General features: G+C 42.2%; 1 protein-coding gene across 5 annotated transcripts in view; it reads right to left on the bottom strand.

Annotated features, from left to right (window-relative positions):
* The window catches only part of fgf14 (fibroblast growth factor 14), a 171,090-nt gene that overhangs the window by 36,335 nt on the left and 114,262 nt on the right, over positions 1 to 20,493 (bottom strand). For 4 of the 5 annotated variants that reach the window (XM_050049078.1, XM_050049081.1, XM_050049080.1 and 1 more), the window contains exons 2-3: positions 17,777 to 17,887; positions 14,841 to 14,944 (exon numbers count right to left, since the gene is read on the bottom strand). In XM_050049078.1, the coding sequence (XP_049905035.1) occupies positions 14,841 to 14,944; positions 17,777 to 17,887 (215 nt within the window). Of the gene's footprint in view, positions 1 to 14,840; positions 14,945 to 17,776; positions 17,888 to 18,052; positions 18,068 to 20,493 lie in introns of those variants that run through there. The other variant, XM_050049082.1, reaches the window with a different exon arrangement.

The raw sequence follows: 20,493 nt of genomic DNA, 5'->3' as shown, positions 1-20,493 counted from the left end.
CAAGCACTTAGTGTAGAGAATGAGGAGCAGGTGGAGGTATTAACAGGAGGTCTGTTGGTAAACCACAGCACTCATGGATAGATTAGGACTCCCTTGTCTATTAAAAAGCTTATTACAAGGCCATGGAGATCACAAATACTAGGTTTTCTTTAAACTGCTGTTAATAAATGAATATTTCTGTGCGTTTGTGTGAGATTCAAAAGGGCTTTTGGTTTTGTTGGATGATGTGTTTTTGTGTTGCTCAAAATGGTGAATGCTTTTAGCAGAAGGACCGACTGACAAATGGGGGCAACACGCAGAGGTTGCCTGCATGCTACACTGATTATATTGACCACAGCAGGGTATTCCCTGCCAAACACACCTCTGAGTTCCCTCTCTCTTTTTCCCCTCCATACTCTCCTTCTCCCAACCAGTCGATGCTGTATTTGTATTCTTTCCAGTCTCCTGCTTTCCCATTATCTGTCAGCAGCACATAATTTATAGCTTTCTCCACAGCTTCCATACCAAACCGACAAACCCCTGTTTTGTGTGTTTTTGGCCACTCCATTTTAATAGAGATGTAAGGATTATCCCAGATGGATGGGGGAGATTCAGCGTAAGCTCTAGCTGACAGATCAATAGTTGGCTGATGGCCACCGTGGTGGAAAGTCGGCCCACTCACGGAGGAGAAATACAGCTGGAACATGCTTATATGAAGATACAGATAAACAACTTCAAGGATGCAGAAAAGGGATTTCTGGGATGTCCACATGTGCTTACGGAAGCTCTCAGCACACGTCTATAACTGTGGAACTGTACAGTACAGCACTAGGAGGTAAAGGACATTGTGTAGCACTGAGGTGGGGCCATCACCAGAGCAATGCCTTAAAACTACAGCAAAGAATTTGATAGCAAAAGCTGGCAGACAGTTCTATAAAAACAGTATATGAACAGCTTGTCACTTGAGAAATATGTTTTCATTTCCAGGTTTTATTTGTGCACCACGTATTTCCTGGTTACATATATGCGACACTGTCCCAATGCACACACGTTGAAGTTGTGTGCAAGTATATTAGACACTTACAGTATGCTTCAGGTTAGAGCAGAATCACAACCCAAGAATTGGTTGATTGGTCTGAAATTATGACACCAGAAGAGGGGATTAGGAGGACTTATTTCGGTCATAGATACTTAAGGATTTGACAGTTTATAGCAAATAGACAGACAAATATGTGGACATCCCAGAAATCCCTTTTATGCATCGTTGAAGTTGTTTATCTGTTGGCAGACAAAGCCAACGGTCAGTTGTTGGTAAGTGTCAGTCACCATAGTTGATGTGGTGTGTCCTGCACTGTTGCCCATCATCCCCCATCTTCTAATTTTTTTTTTGCCAAATCAGCATGTTAAATTGGCGGTGGCGGCCATCAGCGAATTAATCACTCTGATTGGCAGTTCAGCTCAGCGCACAAGAAGAGAAACAGAAGTGAGGAAAGTAAACAAATACCTGTTGTCAAAAGGGAGTGAGGTCAAAACAAAGGTGTTACGTAAGGTAAGATTATTTTTCTTTAGCCACTGAGCTCATACGCAGACACGTTCTGTGATAGTTTGTGTTATTGTTCACTGGCCAGTTTCCCCTCTTGAATGGCGAATACAGACTACCGCCGTCTGTTGGTGTGGGGAGTTACTTCCTCTCATGCAGGTGGAAAACATACAGGCCGGCTGGCCATCGGCTGTAGTCTTTGGGGTGTGTTCATGTGCAACTTGTGGCCGAGACATGGCAAAGTCAGGGGACTGAACAGGGGGCCTTCATCAACACTAGTTCTACGAAGTCGGTTTGGTGTGTCTGGGCCTTTAAAGAAAAGGTTTTGCTGGGAGAATGATTCCCCCCTTACGCACACATACATAGAAATTAAATTTTAGTTAAATCAGCAATTAGCTATTTGCATCAAGAAATGCTTTAGCATCAGAGAATCAGCAGAGTAGTTTTGGAAAAAGGTGGTTATAAAGTATGATTGAATGATATGAGTCAGCTGGTCGTCAAAAGGCGAACAAGTGATCCACTGATAGTGAAGCACCAATGAAGCAGCTGATGCCAATCAGCTAATGCATGCATGACTTTAGTGCTCTGCCTGAACTCAGTGCTCCCATACTACACATATCCAACAGAACTAAGGGAGCTTTGCTGGAATCTCACTAAAATCCATGTACAATACGTTTTAAAGTCTGGGTTGTTATTCAATATGGAAAAGTATGGAATTTGATTTTAGTGATTACTAGGTCTGGATAAGTATGGAAAAAATAAAAGAGAGTATGGACAGATATTTGTGTTTCCAGACTTTTACCCTTATTCTAATTTTCAAAATACAAAATTCCTAATTTCTAAAAATAAATTGCTAATACAAGCAGTGTTTTCCAAGGTGTTCGGAGCAAGCAGCGAGCTTAGCAAAAATAATTGCCCATGTGTGAGAGTCGGGCCAGAGCGAGCCTGATGTCGTTGAAAGCAAGGCAAGAAGTATGGTGTGCAAATGAAGACATACTCCCACACGGAGCTGCCTCTACGGCTCTACATCATAGTCTGCAAAACAGCTCTTTCCCAAGTGCCTTATAACTGAACCAAATCCGGACATGTGTGACCAAATTAGTGTGACAGAATATGAATTGCATGTATACATAGCATCACGAATAACCAAATATGAAGCTTGTCTGAGCATTTATGAGTTATGCAGTGATGTAGTTATCAGAAAAATAAACTATAAAATAAAAGTCCATCTTTTCTGCGTGAGGAAACCTTTATGGCTGAGTTCATCTTTGTTTCTATGAACACAGTGAATAAACAAGGCTGTGAAAACTAAATTATTTCAAGCCCCACTCCGCTCAAAAATGTGTTTTCTTTATGTTTATGTCCCCTCAAAAGAATGACCTTGACTGTAGTGACTTGTATCTGTGCACAGTTTGTCACTAGAGAAGTTCTTTCACATTCCTCAGCACTTCCCTTTAAAGCTGAGGTTCAAACATGCCGTGGGTAACCTAGATTTGTTACATCAAAGATACAAAAGCCAATCCCCGTCTTATACGGGAAACACATATCAATCAATGGAGGAGCAGATTTTGACACAACACCGGCAAAGAAACCTGAGAGAGTTTGCATTAACATAGTTTACGTTTCAACAGCAAACATGGTAGAGTGTGAACTTTTCATAGCAGATCATAGCAGATATTACTGTATGTTTAGAAACCACTGATGCTGTGTCAGCAAATGCCAATTAGCATGCAAGCTAAAAAGCTAACAAACAACATGAATAAAAGATGCTAACTACAGTTAACATCCTGATACGCTAACTAGTCGCTGATCTTGGTTCAAAACAGACTCCTCATCTGAGTGTCTGACCGAGGTTCAAACATACATGGCTGAATCTTTCCGATGCTCCCTCTCACGCTAATGCTAGCCATCTTAATGCACAATGCTCTTCTGCTGGTCAACCTGGCAGCCTGACCTGACCCAATGGTGTCCAGACAACAGCCTACTCCTGAACGTCAGCAAAACTAAGGAGACGATAGTGGACTTTGGGACGAAGCTAGGAACTATGCTTCCCTTAATATCAATAGGTCCTAGGTGGAGAGGGAGGATAGCTTCAAATACCTTGGTGTCGACATCACTGGGAGCCTGACCTGGGCTCAAAATACTCAAATACTGAATAAATACTGAGAAGTGTCCACTCCCAGACAGCACCGAACACGACCACAAGGCCCTGCAAAGAGTGGTTTGTTCAACTGAGCACACTCTAGGCGCTACTATACCCTGCATAAAGGATGTTTATACCAAACACTGCCAAAAAAAGGCTAGGAGAATCATTAAAGATCCCAGCAACCCGGATAACTGCCTTTTCATGCTGCTGAGGTCGGGAAGAAGGTACCGGTTACACCAGGCTCAGACGGATCTCCTATCGTCAAACCTTAAGGAGACTGGATGATGACCCTGCCATATCCTAAACACTGACATTTATTATTTATTACCACTATTAAATATTAGGGATGAGGGGAAAAAAATCGATACAGCATAGTATCGTGATATTTTAGCGTGGCAATATCATATCGTCACACAGTGCCAATAGTCGATTTTTTTCATTATATTAATTATTAATATTACAAATACAAATTAAACTTAAGGTAGCCTATAAAATTAATGTAAGTAATTGATTTTTTTAGTCCACTTTCCTTTGGGACATAATTTACAGTTGGAAAAAAAGGTAATAAATCACAATATATTGCAATATATTTTATCGCGATACTCTACTTATCGTGATAATATCGTATTGTGGATCCTCTGATGATTCCCACCCCTACTAAATACTGAAGGAACCGACAACTATTCCTTTTACTAAAACCATATTTATGATTTCCTGTAACAAATAAATTGAATTGAATTGAATTGTCTGGCATTTATTTGGCAACTTAACAGCTACATTGTCCGAATGTAACATACATTTTAACAGTTGGATTTTAAAACCATTTATTTACATGATAAATATCTCGCTATTTGTACTCAGATGTCACATATGATCTTAAAATTCTACCAAGACGTCTGAAAAGTACGGGACCATGTAAAAGCCTTTCACCCACTGGTGCACAACTTGGCAGGTGGATGGTGACATTCTGGACTTTGAGTGTTAAAAGACTTTCCCTGATCCATTATGTATCCCCAGGTATTCCTCTCGGCGAACTCAGCCGCTCCGCTGCTATGCTGCATATCATAAATATGTGTCATGTAAACCAGTGATTCAGAAAACAGCTGCACTTGCCGACTCTTAATTGCCTTAAATAAACAGGGGAATAGCAGAGTGATTGAGGAGCAAGGGGAGCGGTGACATTAATAGACCTTAAGCTGTTGACCTGGAAAGAGATAGAGGACAAATCAGCTGTGTTGTGTATTTATGATTTATTGTTCAGAGAGGCATAATTCCCATGAGTATAGCCAAACACACTGTGGGGGGACTCCCTGTTTTGAGCTGGGTGACTCACTGCTGTGATGCACAACTCTTGCTTCCTCTGGCACATCCCAAACGACAACTCCACTCTGAACTAACATGATTCTGCCAAATAACAATACCCTGCCAATGTGTGTTTTCCGACCTGTAACATTTTTTAATAAGCCGAGAGAGTCCATCCATTACTAAGCCATTAATAACCACAGTGATATTAAATGGCTGAAGGACTGGTGTGTCTATTCTTAGCTCCTCTTGGCCCCGACCAACAGTTCACCAGTTCAGCTTTGACGCCTACCTCCGACCTTGTTGTTCATTAATGCATGAAGCTGCTCTCCCTCCAGCCCTTATGGCCGCCACCCTTCTTGACACTAACACTGCATTAAAGGCAGGAGAGAGCACCGCTTTGGAAATAATGAGGTCCCCCCCACCTCGACTCGGAGCCCGACACTCCTCTGGAGGCGAAATCATCTGAGTAATTACTATAGGTACCGCAGATCTGTGGGACTGGGACGATATAATGGTGGGCACCCTTCTCTGCTTCTGCTCTTATTGTGTTTTATGTTTGGCTGTGAGTTTGTTTGAGTGGTTTAAGACACCAACAGGAAGTTTTTAGGAGCACAGTTCATAACGAATAACATTTAAGTAAGTTTTAATCCCTAAATGATGACACAAGAGACACCTATTTTCTGCTCATTTCATTTACGGGTGCCACTTTTGTGCCACTTCAGCTACTTGTTATTTTCTCTTCCAGGCTAATGATGACTCTTCTTCATATTTGTGAGGAGACGGCAATCAAGACAATGTTTGAATAATGATTCACCTTCCTTCCTTGTCGAAACAGTTGCTGCAAACGTTTGAGTAGTTTTCAAACGTGAGATTACCAGTAATTCACATCTAAATGCCAGAGACATTTGCATTAAGAGGGGCAGGCCAGGGGTGCTCCTGACAACCCACCTTGAGTGTTTCTTCTTCCATGAAACTGTGAAAGAGATCATTTTCATTCATGGCACAACTGTAATCAACACCAATAAAACATGCTCACACAAAGCCATCTGTTGGGCAACGAAGCTGCATTTGGCCTTAATGCACATGTGAACACATGAACACACGTGTGATTGTACACACTTGTGAAGAGGCGCCACAGTTCTGTTGATGCCCGTGTATTTAAATTTCTGATGCCTTTACGCAAATGTATAGCCACAATAACGTTTTTCATATTTGAATTTAAGCCCAGTTTAGACAAAAGATTCTCGATGAGACAAGTTAAAACAGGCAACTACTTGCAATGCGCCGTTCTGCAACGTTCTAAAAACCTGCTGGTTCTCACTAATGCAACTAGATGAGATGGTGTATCATCTCTATGCAACAACCCTCTCTACTTCTGTTAAGATTTTCAGCTTTTCAGGTTTATTTTGTGGCTGAATATAATTTGTAGCTTCTTAAAATATGAATGAGGACAGTGATAGTGACATACTGGCTACAGCTGCATTTGTAGTAGTGATGAAAGGGTGAAAAGCAGAAACAAAACGAGCATCAGGTGGACTGTATTCATGATAAATACGCCAAGATAATATTAAAAACCAGCGCCGATAAATCAGTCAATGAGAATGTGTGTGTTGGGGGGGGGGCATAAGCACCAACACCAGCACACATGATGACGGAAACAGAGGGCTCGGCAGGGACGGAGCAACTGCCCGCAGGAAGCGAACACATCGTCTGCAGCTGTTTTGATTTGACTTCATTACAAGCCGATTGACTGTTGAAACAGGTGACATGCTTTAGTTCTAAAAGCAGCCGCCAACCAGCTGAGTTGCAGGTGACACCATCAGCCATCTCGAGTTGAGCTCAGACGGCCAGTTCACACCTCTGCAACTTTTCTCTGCAACACTCTAAAACGGTTTTGTCTTGTTGAAAGTCTTTGGTCTGAACTGGGCTTTACACTTCAATCTGTAGTTGGTAACTTTCATAAAAATAACTTATTGTGATACCTGCTGAAACTGCCACTTTATCCGCACGATGACTCACTCACTAGCTTCTTCCAGACATTCTATGTAGTTTTTTTTGTCATACTGGTACATTAGATGTTTGTATGCTGGGCCGCTTGGAGGTTGCTTCTGAGCCTGATGTGGCCCATGGGCCAGTAGATGAACAGGCCGGCAGTATGCTATTGGTTAATGGAATTATTTTAGGTGACTCACCAAAGTTGAACATGAAACAAAAGATAAGCGTGGATTTACTTTGCTGCAGTGATTTTATTGAAATGAACTGATTTCTCTGCTTATGACTGGGTAATTTAGAGGCCTACCCATCAGTGGTATTAACTATAGAAATGGAAGGGCCCATATAGATAGAGAAGATATAACATGGATGTACACCTACTTCAAATTGGCCTTTTTTTAAAAAATATCCTAATCTGTGATCCCACACTTAAAGGTCGTTTTAATATCAGGTGAAACTGAATTTTCCACCCATGAAATGCCAGGTCTCTTGCAAGACACCTTAAGATGAAAGCAAAGGAGCAGAGGGCGTCCATGGTAGGATGTCCCTAACAGGCTGAACATTTGAGAGCAGCATTAGAAAAACGGCCGAAGAGGTTGAAGATGAATAAGAATGTTGGGGGGAAAATATCAAAAACCCAAACCCGGGGGACTCGTGGCTTCTCAAAGGACTCTCTTGGTTTCACACCACTGACTCCTGAATAAGCCGCTCTTTTCTATTCTTCCCTGCACACAGCCGCCACGCGCTTTCATTTACATACTGATGCAAACTGAGGGAGCCCTCACACCAAGCTCCTCGGAGCTTTCATACGTTCTGAATTGGGCACTACAGGAAAGAGATGCCCTCAGTCGTCTGTGTTCATACCGCTGATGATACAGCCTCTAACAAGTGAATCTAAAGCCACTGTACTGCTCCAGATTGGTCCTCTCAAGGATTCCATTTCTAAAAGGGCCACTCAAGTGATGTGGCAAGTCAATTTGACAATCATGAAAGGTAGCACTAACAAGTGCAGACTCCTGATAAAGAAAGCCTGCAGTGAGAGACGCCAGTGAAGGGAGGGAACGGGGAAGTAGCTCTAAAGAAAACCAGCCGACCATGAAATGCCCAACCTTTACACTTGAGAGATGGTAGGAGACTGTATTAGCAGGACAGGAAAACAACAACAAAATCAGCACTGGGGAGTTGCATTCTCTGGCACCATCATTTCATCATGTGTAACAAAACTATACAATCCAACACTTCCTTGTTTGCTTTTTGGGGAGATTGAATATCACAGTCCCTACAGAATAATTAAGGTTTTTATGTTTTATCTCGTTTGAATTTGTCTGTTTTGGCGTAAAGACTTTTATTGCATTTACCCAGAGACAAGCACAAGTCCTGTTCCCGCTACCTCCTACAACAAGCTCTCCCCTTATTACATTTCAGAAGAAATGTCTGATCCAGGGAGCAGCCTGGAGGAGAAATTAGCTGGGAGTTTATTGGCTTAGATACAAAAGGAGCAGATTAAAAAAGGGGTGAGATGATTGAACTCCCCTTTATTCCATGGTGTGTCCTTTGTGCCGGGCTGCACAGTCACTTTGATGCTATCTCTGTCATTCGAGCCGCACGCTGCGCCTTAGGTGCCTCGCACAAAAGAATATGATGCACTACCAGAGGCCTTGAATGGGCTTTCCATCTATTTCCTCAAAGAGTGGCACTCTCCTTTTGATTTACCTCGTCTGTTTAAAAAATTGAGTGTCACTCATTATCAAAGCACGTCATCACGGTAAAAGCCTTAGTAATGTATTATTGTGAAAGAACAACTGACCGAGTGAATTCTGGTTAATAAAAATGACCAGGCTGCAGGGAAATGAGGACTTATCAAGAACGAGCACTTTTTCTCATAAAAACAGGTTGTTTTTTTTGCAGATTTTCCCTACATACTGTGCACCCCACCGGCTCACCAGCAACGCATTCTTCTGCATTAATATAACCTTCAAAGTAGTTTGTGAAAATGTGAGTGCACTATAATCAAATGCCCTTAATGGGTAGAAAAGGTCGACTGTTAGACCCTCGCTCGCGAAGGAACGGAGTGATAATGGGAGGAATGGTTGTACCTTGCTTACAGAGGAGCACAGAAGAGGCAGATAGAAGGAGGAGGAGGAGGAGGAGGATGAAGAACATCTTACAAGGCTGCCATTACCGGAGTAATTCACACACTAAGGAGCAGAAAGAGACCTTTGAGTGGGTGGCTGGGTAGTTGAGGTCTGATCAGAACCTCCATTAGCACAGAAATAAGCTGCAAATGGAGCAGGGGGGCTGTGTGAAGAGAGGAACAGGGCAAACTGTGCTGGAGGAACACATCACCCTGAACAGGCTCGTCAAGACCCACTTCACAGCACTTCTGCTCGTCCGGCAGACAAAATAACTGAAAAACACGTCACGATAAAAGTTCTCTGAAGTAACGTAATCACTATTACAAATACTGCTGCAGAAGCAGGGCTGTAGGTGAGCTTGAAAGCCACTTAGCAGCAGCATTTATTATCTGTAAAGCACGTCTGGCAATTAACACTTGGATGTGAGTTTTCACGACAACAATCAAGGCAGTACAGAGGTGCCAGACCACATGTTATCAACTACCAGACATCAAAACACTTCACAATTTGATAATGTAAAACGTGGCACATGATGGGAAACTAAAATACCATGTGCCAAACACAATCCTTGTGGACCAACAGCGATCACAAGTTGAATCTACAAACAAGAGATATAAAAGGTAGACAGTATAACACGGGTTGACAAATACTGCTAATATGTGATTTAATTTAAACGGAAATTTCGGTTTATTTCAACCTGTCTCCTATCGTCCTAAATTTGTTTCAAGTGACTAGTGACATAAAAATAATAGTTAGCATGTTAGCCGTTAGCCTAGATACAGCCGGGGCGCATAGTAGCGTAAGACCTGTTAAAACGTAAGTGAACGGGCAACCTTCAAGTGCAAAGTTAGTCCACTAAACAAGCTTTTTTTCCACAAAGACCGCCTCATATCATTAGGATAAATGTCAGAGAACATATAGAAAATGACATGTAAACGTGTTGTCTTACCTTACCGGTGTGCTGCCATGTTTGTTTACCATTTAGCTCTGCTTTCCAAAGCGCGGCCCACCCATAATCCCATAACGGGTGGGCCATGTTGAAACGGCCAGACATGAAATTAAACAATTTATTTATTCATTCTAACTATGCTGTCATTAAAGTGTGGTTATTTTAGCTGCAAAAACCACTTAGTTATGGTTAGAAAAATATCATTTTTTATTTGGAAGCCCAAAAGCTGTGGAAAAGCGGCAATAGGTAGCTAAAAAACCACACATTTAGCAGCACAAAAGCTGCTGTTGAAAGAATGTCAGGTAACTAAAAAGCACGCACATCCAAAGCATAAAAGCAGCTTGTAAAGCCCAATGTGTAGCTAAAAAACACCCACATTCAGGGGTACAAAAGCCAGTAAAAAAAAGCATCCACAGGTTTCTAAAAACACCCACTGTCAACATCAGAAGAGCTGCTAGTAAAGCAGCGACTGTTTGCGAAAAAGACCCAAGCTTAGCGGCCCCAAAACTCCCCAGAAAAGTGGCGACAAGTCACTTGAAAACACCTACTTTCGCGGCACAAAAGCCACTGGAAATGCGGCGACAGAAAAATTTTCCACATTCAACAACAACAAAAAGCAGCGAATGGTCACTAAAAAAAACACCCATGTACTGCTGCATAAAACCCACTGGAAAAGCGGTGAGGGGTCGATTAAAAAACATCCCTGTTCAATGGCACTAAAGCCGCAAGAGAAGTGGTGATGGGTTGCTAAAATCACAGAGATTCTGCAGCACAAAAGCTGCTCTAACAGTGGCCTGCTGGAGCCTGAAGCTTGGCAGCTGTCTTACCTTGGTGTCACGCCAGTCACCATCCCCTCCACCTCCAGATGACAAAGTCAGCTCATACGCAACATCACTTCAGAAACATTGATATGATACTGATATGATTCATATGAAAGACACAACTGTAACATATCCATGGTGTGCAGAAATGTACAATCTTCTCCTGGTGACTGGCCTGTGTGTGCCACATCTGGAGCTCTATAGTCAGATTTATGACTTATACAGCTGTAACTACTAATGTATGTGCTGGGCATTAATCCTAATACAGATCTAAATCAATTATCTGCACTAATTATGTTGAGGAAGCACTGAACTGCAGAGATTATCTGTACTGCATTTAAATAATATTGCTCCATATTCTTGGGTTTAAAATTGTTTCTAAACCATTTTAAACCTTTTCTCAGATCTATCCTTATCCTTGATCTATGGTTTTGCAAATTTTTAAATGTTGTCTTTTTGCCTTTGCTTTTATTGCCCTTCACAGTTGGTTAATAATAATAAAAACATGTTGTTTAAAGTGTGCATATCTTTAAAATTTAGGTCTGACAATTAGGCTTTGTATTTCTTGCTATGCTATCACACGTGCTGAAGTGTGTGTTTGCAAGCGAAAAAGATTGAGTGTAATCAACGCATCGTGCAAATTATACTGTCCAGTGTGTTATGTGGTATAAAAAGCACCCATAGAATATATTAATTCATAATCCCTACTGTGCCATTCCTTAACTACATCCATAGGATTCTAGGTCAATCCTCCTAAAATGAATTTCATTTCCTGGCTTAAGTCAAGCAGTGATTAAGTATGAGAGAATTCCAGTGGAATACCGGTGCATTGTACTGTAAGAGAAGTAGCCCCTCTAAACCTCCAAGGTAATAAAATGAAGAATAAGATGGCAATCCCTGCTCTGCGCTCTGAGGATTAGGAACATGAGGACAGAGGGAAGAGGAGACAGTGATTCTGATGGATACTCCTGTCTGGGAGAGGAGCAGCACTCCCAATGTTCTTCCTGCTGATTGATTTGAATGACTGGGAGAGGACAGAGTGGAGGAGTGAGACGAGAAGCACTATCTGTGCCGGGCAAGGTCTTATCACCCCCTTGGCTGTCTAGCCCGCAGAGGCCTAGTTTATTCTGAAGAGAGTTAGTCAATAACAGTGGGTGACTACAGAGTGAAAAAGAATGGCTGCTCTGATGTCCTACCTCTGGTCAACAACAGCGCTGCATTTCAGACACTTGGGGACCTATAATGCTCGTTTTCAGGTTCATACATACATACGTGCTTTGGGTTTATAATAGAACATGTTTACATGCTTTGATGATCACAAAACATTTTATTTTCCTCATACTGTCTGTGCTGGAGCACCTGTATTCACGCTCTGTCTGAGACGCTCCGTTTTAGATTGTTTGCCTGACGTTAGCATGTAGCTACATATAGCAGTGTACCAGCAGCCTGGGAACGACTGTACTAGAGTATAGCAGCACTTTTTACCATGAAAAGTCACCAATAAAAGCCTTTAAACACAGCCGGACATTTTCCAGCAGGAATATGATCCAAACTGCAGGGAAATTAACTACAAGATTACATTTCCCTGATGTTAGCATATAGCTACATATAGCAGTGTACTTGCAGCCTAGAAACGACTCTTAAGGTCCCAACATACTCGGGCGGAACGTACGCGGAGCGGACTCCACGGAGGTCTGTCCGGACTAAAAGCGGAGGTCTGCAAGCCCTGTGCTCCGCTCCGCACACCAGTGTCACACAAAAGACTGCTCGGCGTGTATTTTTCACATCGCGGGGATTTTTCATGGACATTTTTATAGGAAACTACAACGCGGAAGTGCACTCGACTATGGAAGCCCGAATGACTGTGGACATTCCTCGCGGAGTCCGCTCCGCTTATAGTACGCACGAGTCTGTGAGCACCTTTACGCATAAAAGCGGCACTTTTTACCATGAAAAGTCATTAGTAAAAGACTCTTAACATAACCAGATATGTTCCAGCAGGATTATGATCTAAAATAGGGAGAAATTGACATCGGCAACCATGTTTATGTTTCCCTGATGGTAGCATGTAGCTACATGTAGGAGTGTACTTGCAGCCTGGGAACGACTGTAACTGAGTATAGCAGCACATTTTCTGTGAAAACTCACTAATAAAAGCGTGTTAAAAGGATATGTTCCAGCAGGAATATGATCCGAAACTGGGGAGAAATTAACGAGAAGGGCAACCATGATAACATGTTTCCCTGATGCTAGCATACAGCTAAATGTACATTAGCTAGTACTATTAGCAGCTGGGGAATGACATTGACAGAGTATGGCAACATTTTCTCCTGTTAAAAATCACCAGTTAAAGTTTCTAAACACAATTGCACATGTTCCAGCGGGAAAAGCATTTGAAACTGAGGAGAAATTGACTACAAGGGCAACCAAGATTACAGGTTTTCCTGACGTTAGCATGTCACTAAATGTACGTTAGCAGCAGTGTACTGGCAGCTGGGGAATGACTGTAACGGAGTAAAGCAGCACTATCTCCCATTAATCACTAAGAAAAGCTTCTTCACATAACTGGAAATGTTCCAGCAGGAGTATGATCCAAAACTGGGTAATGTTAGAAATGTACAACATCAGCGTCGAAGATTACAGAATTTGCAACAGTTTTTACTATGGTATGACAACTGGACATCTTCCAGGAGGAATTCGATACAAAGTAGTGGAGAAATCAACAACATTGGCAACCAAGATTACAGGTTTCTCTGACGTTAGCATGTAGCTAAATGTACATTATCAGTGTACTGGCAGTCAGGGAATGACTTAATCAGAGTATAACTACATTTTCTCCATTTAGAAATAACCTATAAAAGCTTCTAAACACAATCTCACACTTTCCAGCGGGAATCTGGTCCAAAATCGGGGAGAAATTTACAAAATCAGCAACCAGGATTAAATGTTTCCCTGATTTTAGCATGTAGCATCATGCCTGTTAGCAGCGTACTCTCAGCTGATGAATAACTGAAACAGAGAATAGTGGCACTTTTATGGCAGCATGATAACGGGGCATGTTCCAGCAGGAATATGACCAGAAATCATGAAGAAATAAACAACATTGCCAACCATGATTATATTTTCCAGATGTTAGCATGTAGCTACATGTAGCTGTGTACCTGCAGCCTGGAAACAACTGTAACAAAGTATAGCAGCACCTTTTACCATGAAAAGTCACCAATAAAAGCCTTTAAACACAGCTGGACATGTTCCAGAAGGAATGTGATCCAGCTTGGGGAGAAATTGACTACACGGGCAACCAAGATTACATGTTTCTCTGACGTTAGCATGTCGCTAAATGTACATTAGCAGTGTACTGGCAGCTGGGGAATGACTATGCTACGAAATACAAACTTTTGTATTCAGAAGCCTGGGGTTTTTGAGACTTTGTTTATATGATGCTAAACATATTTGTCACAGTATATCTCTGCATAGCATACATCTATTTCATTCTTATACACTAACAGACATAATACTACTCTCTAATAGCACGAACGCAGATCCCCTGTGAGAAAGCAAAATATGAGTTCGTCCTGAATTATGTCACCTGATGTAAATGGTTTCTTTTTGCATCTGGGATGAAAACTCTTGGGGCATTTAACCTGATGAATAGAAATCTGTATGCATGGATTTCCTTAATAGGATCCCTAACCTTCAGTGAAATGCAATTATCCTGTTGCAAACGTGGTAAATATCCTTGTCGTGTTGTTGAATCCATATCTACATCTATATTTGAATCTCTATTATATTTTATATATACAACACACATAATACAGATACAAACACACCTTAAATCGGGACACGTATTTAACATAATGCATTGTGATTGTGTGTGATGCAGTCCTTTGTGTGCCCTTATGTACCAACATAATAAAGTACATTATCAAGACATGCTCATTTATTTGACAATAGAACAGAAGAGCCTGCTTACTGATGTGTACAGATGGCCCTCCCCGTTCATGGCGATGTATAACCCTGTCTTCACGGACTGAATGGCGACAACTCTGAGGCCCACAGGAATAAGGTTGAACAAAGCTGAAAGACACACACATGAACAGGCAAACACACACATACATAAAAACATCACCAAACATCATTACCATAGACGGCTCTAACCATTAGGCAAACTCTAAATACACTGAAACATTATCGTGCAATTCATCATCCAGATGCGAGCTGCCTGTCATTACTGCTTCACAAAGCATAGATAATACAATTGCTAGCTGTTGCATTGAGGTAATCTCTGAAGATGAATTGCAGCATGGCTGGCGAACGTGACTAGCCTAGCATAGCCACGGCCACCCAGAGCTACCTGAGAAGTAGCTGTAATTGGGGCCACCACTGGTGCGTGGCAGATCTAATAGGCCTTTTGTTGTTGTAGCAGACTCCTTGGGCCTGGTGGGTAATGGCTATTGTTTGTACTGGTGAGAAAAAAACAGGACTTTGACATTATGTGCGTGTATATGGGAGACTTAAAGGTGCATTATGGCCTCTGCTGAACCTGTGAGTAATTGGTATTGGCAGGTTTTGAGACAGAAGCTGAGAGAAGTACTGCATGACCACTGGGTTTTTGGTGGCTTTTGGCCAATTCTGAAAATGTCAGATTTAATGTGGAGCAGTCGGTGCCAACTTGATTTGATCTTGTGGTTTTAATGATATGACCCATCTCTTGTGCACACTATATGTATTGCCTGCTGTTTCAATAAGTCCCCTCAGCCTATCAGATGTGACATGTGCCACATCTCCTCATGCTGACAGGAGTTAAGTGACACAATGTGGAGTGTCAGGCTAGCGTTAGCACCAAGCACTGGAATCAAATTAACCACCTAGCCTGGAGCGCCAGAGGAGCAGTGCCAGAACAAGCTAATAATACCCTTTTCTCCCTGTTAAGCCTACTGTTTCCTGGTCCACTTTCCCTCTCAGAGAGGAGGGTAAGTCTGTGTGATATTATAGCTGCCATTTAAGGAGACAGTTTTGCTCCAAAGGCTGAAAAATGAGGGGAGGCATTAGCTTGAAGGTTAGAGAAACGTGACAGGTAGATTGCCGGTTCATTTTCTGCACCTGAGAGATAAATCTAGCTCAGGAAGTGAGGAAGGCTCTTTCCAGAAATAAAACCTTTGTGTTCAAGGAAGTTATACAGATTTTAAAGGAGCTGTATGGGACATTCAGAGCATATCTATGATTGAGAGTGTAACTGTGATTGCCTGCACATGGTTCTCAATATGGAGGTGGCTGAGCTGTCGACTAGCAGCCTATGGCAACAACAACAGTGCTGACAGAGGTAACAGTGTTAACCTGGATGGGAATCAGAGTGCAGGCCCCCAGGATGTGCACCAGGCTTTGAAGCCAATTTTCATAGTGGCCAAACAGTGGAATTAGAACTTCAGAGTCTGTTATGTGATGCTTTTGGGCCAAAAAAGACTTTTCCCCATAGACTTACATTGGAAAAAAGATGCCTGCATATCAGTGGATACATTTTTTTGAGCACCACAACCCCTGCAAAATGACTCATTGTACTATCAGAATTGAATCCATTCAGTTTGATGGCATTTTGAAAGTTTGAAGAGTCGCACAATTTAAGATCATGGAGCATTATACCAAAAGAAGCTGGCTTGGCCGGCAGAAGTCTCTAGCATTCTTGCTCTATGGGCCTAATGATGCAGAAGCAGTGCTGATCATCTGGGTAATTTTAGATGTGGCAGCAGTATGTTTTGGCTTCATGCACCACTGAGCAACTTTTATAGGAAAGAACGGGGTCCCATCTCCAGTGCTGTGTCTAGTTATTTTCATACATCCATGCTGGACGGTTACCTTTCCGCACCATGCTTTTCTACGACTAGGACTGCAACTTATGATTACTTTCATTGTCGACTAATCTGTCAATTATTTCTTCGATTAGTCAACTAATCATTTTATCTAAAAATGTGTTAAAATGTTGAAAAATGTCAGTCTGTCTCTCCCAAACCCCAAAATTATATCATCTTGTTTCGTACTCACGCCAAAGGGATTTAGTTCACTGTCACGGGAGAGTGTGTAAAGCTGGCAATATTTGAATGCAAGAAGCTGCAGTAAGAGTATTTTTGGGGTAAATTTCTAGTACTTTTCTATGAAAACTGACTCAAACCGTTTAGTCGACTACTAAAATAGTCACTGATTATTTTAATAGTCGATTAGTCATCGATTAGTCGACTAATCGTTGCAGCCCTATCTACGACTGTGGGTCGGGACGAGGTTTTAAGCAGTAACCGCCATATGAGCACAGCGCAGAGCGGTGGCTATTAGCTAGCCAGTGGGAACATGCACGCGCGGCCAGACCGGCTCTTATTACAACCTACACAGAGGTAGCATGACTTCATCTCTGCTTAGGAAGCCTCCACTATATCTTTACATTGCAAATAGTGTTTGCTGCTATATTAATGTTCTGAATGTCGTATACAGCACCTCTAAAAGGTCCAGTGTGTAGGATTTGGTGGCATCTAGCAGACTTGAAACTCTGTGTGCAAAGCGTATAGGAGATCTATGGTGGCCAATTCAAAAGGCAAAATAAAATGTGAATGGCCCTATCTAGAGTCAGTGATTGGTTTGTCCATTCTGGAATTCTGCAGAATAACATGGCAGACTTTGTGGCAGAGGACCTGCTCCATATGTAGATATAAACAGCTCATTCTAAGGTGACGAAAACACGATTCTTGATTTCAAGTGATTATAACCTGATAAAAACATAGTGCTTAATATTATAGACCATTTCTACTAATAGATGCCCCTAATTTCTACACACTGGACCTTTAAGAACACGTAACTAGATACGTCTTGACAACTATCAGATGTTTGCTCTAGAAGGCTGACAAACACTGTCAAGGTACTCACAGGAATTACTGCTGTCATCCTTGGTCCCATCAAGAGAGCCATCGGGGTTCATTTGCAAGTAGTATCCCTGCCTGCAATATAACCTGGTCACTATACCCTTGAGCTGGGGATCTGCAGGAGAGAAAGAGGGAGACAGAACAGGAGGGGGGGAACATTAGCAATCAGCAAATGATGCAAAGCTTGTTACCAGGACTGCTACACCAAACCAAATTCAAGAAATATGCTTTCATATAGCGAATATATTGTACTATGTTGTTTTCAGAGGGTTTTAACTACCGTGAAACACCAGGCAGAACTATTTCACAGCACTCCTGTGTACGTTCACAGGCAAATCCCACAGCCAACTTTCTGGGCACATAAGCCCTGCCCTGCTCAGAGATAGGCCATCCAATTATAGGCAGCAGAATTAATCTGTGGTCGCCTGACTCCCATAATGAACCCAACAGCACCCTCTCTGGGTCCTTAGTGTGTAGGATGTGAGAGCGTCCCTTCCAGCTGACCCAACCGGGGAATTAGCCACATATCTACTGTAAATAAATCACTGTTGCGGTTAAATTGCCCAGCGCCACTGCAAACTGAACCAGTCATGCTGCAATTCAGCTGGCAAAAGTGAAAATGTAAAAAGTAAAGGAATGGGAAACTTAAAAGGATATATTTTAATAAACCAGAATGTGGCTGCACATTTGGGATGTCTCTGGGAAAGTATTGCTTGTGCTCAAGCCGTGCAACAATATTTCTTCATCTGGTGTGTGTGAGTGTGTGTGCGTTGGGTGTGTACATGGACAACCACTGGGGTCATATAGCATCAACATTAGTCTTATTGTAGAGACAGCCATCACACCGGATTTCATTCTAAGAAAGCCCTGGGGAAGTGAACAATCAACTTCACCTGAGCCTAAACCATGCTCCTTGCAAGCAACTGTATGTGTGTGAGTGTGTGTGTGTGAGTGTGTGTGTGTGTGTGTGCATGTGTGTGTGGGTGTGAGAGAGAGAGACAAAGAGAGAAAATGAGAGATATATAGAGAGGGAGCATAGCCACAGAGGAGAACTCAAGAGGTCTTGCTGAGGGCAGAGAAAGGCTTTTTTTTTCCTGTTGGTGTACAGCTCAAGGCAGTCTCTTCTGAAATGCCTCTGCCGGGTGATGGCATTAGGGAGCTCTGAGACCTTTCCCTGCTGCCTGAGAAGGAGAGAAAATGCCTCTCTGCCGGTGTATCCCAGCTATAGCGCTACAACGGCATTCAACAGCGCCGCTTTGTTGCCTTACCAGAACAATGAAAAGGTGGCTAAAGCAGAATGTGACTGTCAGAGTGCCTCGGCTGCGCATTGAGCAGGCTGACAGGACGGTGACAGTATCTCTCTGGTTTACAATAATACTCAGTGCAGTCAAATCTTCGGCGAGAGAAAGATGTCACCGCGAGGCCGTCATCTTTTCTCTGTCTGCTGGGTGCTATCTGATGAACTTGAGTAACACAAAGAGGGATTCTCTCCATTATGAACAGGAGACAGCTGGTATTTCTGTATCGCCCAGACTCTGTTTCCTACCGTCAATTTCATGCCAGGGCTACAGCTACAAAAATGTTCATTACAATCATTGACAGCTTTACAGCTAACGACTTTTCAAGTGAACAAATTTCTAACGTTGGAATAAAATCATGAGCACTCCCAGATCTTGATTGTTTAGCATCAGGTGGTCACAAAACTCAGCCTGAGCTGTTTTATATAAGTCTTTTTCTTGTCTTGCCATTTCTGTTGTTTAATAATATGGTGAGTTTTTAGCCTTGGCTCACGCAAGTACTGAAGTTCAGTGATGTGGACACTGTCTGCAACCAATAGGTGCGCTCTCTTCAGCACCAAACAGGAAGCAGAAAACCGGGTAGACGGTAAACATGAAGGGGACTCCAGGGGGGCATAAGAGTGTTAACGAGTCTTGGGTCTCTTATACCGAGGCAAAGGAGGAGAAACGGGTACTTGTAGAGTGAACAAGAGTTTATGCTTAATTTGGCGTACATTTGATCTGCCAACTGGTATTTATTTTGAGAGAGGTCTTAAGTTTTGTAACTGTTCCCCTCTTATTCCTACTGTCTCCTCCCACTAAAAGAGCGCAGCTAACCAACAGAGGCTGGAAGTGAGCTGAGGCTAACAAAATAAAAAATGTTAAGTTTGTGCGCACATACAGTTTATTTTCATAGATAATCTTGATGCCGAATTACCAAGAGCACTGTCGACATATGACACCTTTTGTCTTATGTTTCTAGAGTTATGTGTTTTTGCAGACATGTAAGGAATTGTTTAAATGTCATATTTTTTAAAGGGAGTTTGGTGTAATATTTTCCACCAAGTGCACGTTGGGAAATAATCTCAAAAGGAATCTAGTTGCAAAATCTTGTAGTGTGTGACTTAAAACTCACATTGTCGTGTATGGTAAGCAAGCTGTATTTTTTGTTTGTTCATTCGTGCGGGTCGTGGGGTGCTGGAGCCTATCCCAGCTGACATTGGGTGAGAGGTAGCCTGGAAATCCAGACCCAAATCTAGAAAGATTTAGGGTCTGGCCATGAGTAATGAAAATAGCCCAACTCGAGGGGCAGCACCAAGCATGCATTTGTAAATATCACTGCACACAATTGAATAACACTACGACCAATCGGAACAATACACGGGGTGACGTATACGCTTAGCTACCAGCGGAGCTAACTGGTAGATTAGACTCTTGCCGTATC

This window comes from Epinephelus moara, chromosome 7 (assembly GCF_006386435.1).
Source record: "Epinephelus moara isolate mb chromosome 7, YSFRI_EMoa_1.0, whole genome shotgun sequence".
In the NCBI taxonomy this organism is placed as follows: domain Eukaryota; kingdom Metazoa; phylum Chordata; class Actinopteri; order Perciformes; family Serranidae; genus Epinephelus; species Epinephelus moara.
The sequence above is the reverse complement of the archived record's forward strand: the minus strand, read 5'-3'. Positions and strand labels throughout refer to the sequence as shown.